Source organism: Spermophilus citellus, assembly GCF_964194105.1.
Source record: "Spermophilus citellus genome assembly, chromosome: 4".
Taxonomy (NCBI): domain Eukaryota; kingdom Metazoa; phylum Chordata; class Mammalia; order Rodentia; family Sciuridae; genus Spermophilus; species Spermophilus citellus.
This window is the reverse complement of record NC_138185.1, coordinates 50,633,097-50,637,146: the sequence shown is the minus strand read 5'-3', so window position 1 is coordinate 50,637,146 and position 4,050 is coordinate 50,633,097. Positions and strand designations below refer to the sequence as shown.

General features: G+C 35.3%; 1 protein-coding gene across 1 annotated transcript; it reads left to right on the top strand.

Moving 5' to 3' along the window:
• Positions 1-401: 401 nt before the first annotated feature.
• Positions 402-1,853, top strand: LOC308647633 (polycomb complex protein BMI-1-like). Its single transcript, XM_081291946.1, has one exon. The coding sequence runs from the start codon at positions 451-453 to the stop codon at positions 1,387-1,389; it is 939 nt and encodes a 312-aa protein (XP_081148072.1). The 5' UTR covers positions 402-450; the 3' UTR covers positions 1,390-1,853.
• The last annotated feature ends 2,197 nt before the right edge of the window (positions 1,854-4,050 follow it).

Below are 4,050 nucleotides of genomic sequence, written 5' to 3'. Positions count from 1 at the left end.
GCAGATTATGCTAAGTGAAGTTAGCAAATCCCTATAAAACAAATGCTGAATGTCTTTTTTGATATAAAGGGGGTGACTCAAAACAGAGTAGGGAGGAAGAGCAGTAGAAAAGACAGATTATTTAATGAGATATAATTTAAAGTAAATATTGTTTACATAGACATAAATAAATCATTCTTAATATTCTTTGCTAATTATAACAGGAATCTCTTAATCAATGGATGTATTTATTTTCTAAAAAGTAATGCTGGGGCCCGCCGCCTCCCGCGGCGCAGGGATGGACCCGCAGCCCGCGCCGCCGCCTGCTCAGCCCGGACACGCCAAGCAGGGCCCCAAGTTTTAGTTCCTTTCTCCCCCGCGCCCCTCTGCACCCTCGCGACCATCCCGAGAGCCTCCGTGGCTCTCCCGGCCACAGCGCCCTTTGTTGAGAGGATCTTTCATCAAGCAGAAATGCATCGAACAACCAGAATCAAGATCACTGAGCTAAATCCCCACCTAATGTGTGTGCTTTGTGGAGGGTACTTCATTGATGCCACAACCATAATAGAATGTCTACATTCCTTCTGTAAAACGTGTATTGTACGTTACCTGGAGTCCAGCAAGTATTGTCCTATCTGTGATGTCCAAGTTCACAAAACCAGACCACTGCTGAAGACAAGGTCCGATAAAACACTTCAAGACATTGTATACAAATTAGTTCCAGGGCTTTTCAAAAATGAAATGAAGAGAAGAAGGGATTTTTATGCAGCTCATCCTTCAGCTGATGCTGCCAATGGCTCTAATGAAGATAGAGGAGAAGTTGCAGATGAAGATAAGAGAATTATAACTGATGATGAGATTATAAGCTTATCTATTGAATTCTTTGACCAGAATAGATTGGATCGCAAAGTAAACAAAGACAAAGAGAAGTCTAAGGAGGAGGTGAATGATAAAAGATATTTACGATGCCCAGCAGCGATGACTGTGATGCACTTAAGAAAGTTTCTCAGAAGTAAAATGGACATACCTAATACTTTCCAGATTGATGTTATGTATGAAGAGGAACCTTTGAAAGATTACTATACACTAATGGATATTGCCTACATTTATACCTGGAGAAGGAATGGTCCACTTCCTTTGAAATATAGAGTTCGACCTACTTGTAAAAGAATGAAGATCAGTCACCAGAGGGATGGACTGACAAATGCTGGAGAACTGGAAAGTGACTCTGGGAGTGACAAGGCCAACAGCCCAGCAGGAGGTATTCCCTCCACCTCTTCTTGTTTGCCTAGCCGGAGCACTCCAGTGCAGTCTCTTCATCCACAGTTTCCTCACATTTCCAGTACTATGAATGGAACCAGCAACAGCCCCAGCGGTAACCACCAATCTTCCTTTGCCAATAGACCTTGAAAATCATCTGTAAATGGGTCGTCAGCAACTTCATCTGGTTGATTCCTGAGACTATTAAGGAAAAAATTTTAAACCCCTGATTTATATAGATATCTTCATGCCATTACAGCTTTATAGATGCTAATACATGTGACTATCGTCCAATTTGCTTTCTTTTGTAGTGACATTAAATTTGACTATAAAAGATGGACTAGCTGTGATATTCATATGGACGTTAATTGAAAAGAAAGATTGTTCCTATAAAGAATTGGATTCTGAGAAGGCAGGCAAGGTTTTTGTTTTTTGTTTTGTTTTGTTTCCTGTGTGTTAGGAAAGATGTGAAATGGTTTCTGTAACCATTGTTTGGGTTTGGAAATACTCTGCAGTGGATAGAAGCATTGGGCCATAGTTTGTTAATCTCAACTAACACCTACATTACATTCTCCTTGATTGTTCTTGTTATTATGCTGTTTTGTGAACCTGTAGAAAACAAGTACTTTTTATCTTGAAATTCAACAAACAGAAAGAATAAGCATAGAATAATGCATTCTATGTAGCCATGTCACTGTGAATAACAATTTCTTGCATATTTAGCCATTTTGACTCCTGTTTGATTTTTACTTCTCTGTTGCTACGCAAAACCGATCAAAGGAAAGTAAACTTCAGTTTTACAATCTGTATGCCTAAAAGCGGGTACTACCCTTTATTTTACTGACTTGTTTAAATGATTCGCTTTTGTAAGAATCAGATGGCATGATGCTTGTTGTACAATGCCATATTGTTATATGACATAACAGGAAACAGTGTTGTATGATATATTTATAAATACTATAAAGAAAATATTGTGTTTCATGCATTCAGAAATGGTTGTTAAAATTCTCCCAGCTGGTTCGACCTTTGCAGATTCCCATGCCCTATGTTGAGCCTTGCTTTTATCAGCATAAATTATTTCCAACATGGATATCTAATTCTAAATTCTGTTCATTGGAAGCAATTGGCAAGTCATCATGATACTGACTTTCCTCCAATAATACATGTTTGCTTTGAAAATTATTGTTGCAGTAAAGAAAAGCTTTAAAGAATATGAAAATAGTGTTTTAACTTTCCATTGGTTATAGTGGAATTAATGTGTTTTTAAAATGCATATTTGTCACTAATTCTAAAACAAATTTTTTTTAAAAACCAGCTAATTGCTGGAAGAAGGCATTTTATCTAAAGTTATTTTAATATGTAATATAAGAATAATTTCAAACTTAAGTATTGCTTTAACAACAATTAACAATGGAATATGCCTTCTCTGTAATGTCTGGAAATACAAGCAATTTATTATGAACTTCTACAGATATTTTTTAAATAGAGCAAGTATGTTAAATTTAAAACATAAACAACCCCAACACTTTTCAGTTTATGTTTTGCTTTGGTCGAACTTGGTGTTTGTTCATCACCCATCAGTTATTTGTGAGGGTGTTTATTCTATATGAATATTGTTTCATGTTTGTATGGAAAATTGTAGCTAAACATTTCATTGTCCTCAGTCTGCAAAAGAAGCACAAATCTATTGCTTTTTCTTGCTTATAGTCATTAAATCATTACTTTTACATATATTGCTGTTACTTCTACTTTCTTTAAAGATTCAGTAAATGATGTTTTATGAAGCTACAAAATACATATATTTTTATTTTGACCTAAATTTGGACAGTCCCATAGTAAGTGTTGTTTCTAATTATAGATGTAAAATGAAATTTCATTTGTAATTGGGAAAAGTCCAATAAAAAAGATATTCATTTAGAAAATAGCTAAGATCTTTAATAAAAATTTGATATGAAAAGCACAATGTGCAGAAGTTTTGGAAACCCTGTAGTGGATTACCAACAGGTAAAAGTTAAAGAGAATACATTGCTGTCTTATAGTGATGTTGGTAAGAAGTACACGCTTTGTTGTATATTGCTTGAGAACCCACTGAAAGATGTATCTGTTTATTTACTACAAAATCTTTGAAGTAAAAGTTACCAATGTTTGCCCAAAAAAAAAAAAAAAAAAGTAATGCTGGGTGTGGTGTTACATGCCTGTAATCCATCAATTTGGGAGGTGAAGTAGGAGGATCACAAATTCAAGGACAGCCTCAGCAACTTAGCCAGGCCCTAGGAAACTTAGCAACACCACCACAAAATGAAAAATAAAAAGGCCTGGGGATGAGGCTAAATGGTTAAGTGCCCCTTGGTTCAATCCTCAGTAAACACCACCACCACCCTGATTTTTTTTAAATACAGAACTAGAATTTAGGTCAATCTTATTTTTGATTTCTCCCTTATATAAATTCATCTAAAAGAATTTTCAGAAAAGTGTAATGTTGGTTAAACTTAAAGAATATTTGGAAATTTTCAGTTGTAGAAATAATATGAGAGGCATTCAGTTGTATAGACTCCATATTGGTCACATATAAAAAAATATGATTTTTTTTCCTGGAAATGTCTAAACCCCTCTGGTCTCAGTTTTTTAAATTCCTGAAAAAAAAAAACTATTTTCCCCTCACCATGAAATACAAGAAGAAGTCATTTCATACATTTTAACCTCAGTGTGGCATTTATATTGTTGTACAATAATACATTTATTTGAATGAGGCCAGTGAAAACAAGTAGCTGTGGATTTCTCAAAAGAAAATTCTGCATAGGCCATGGCAGA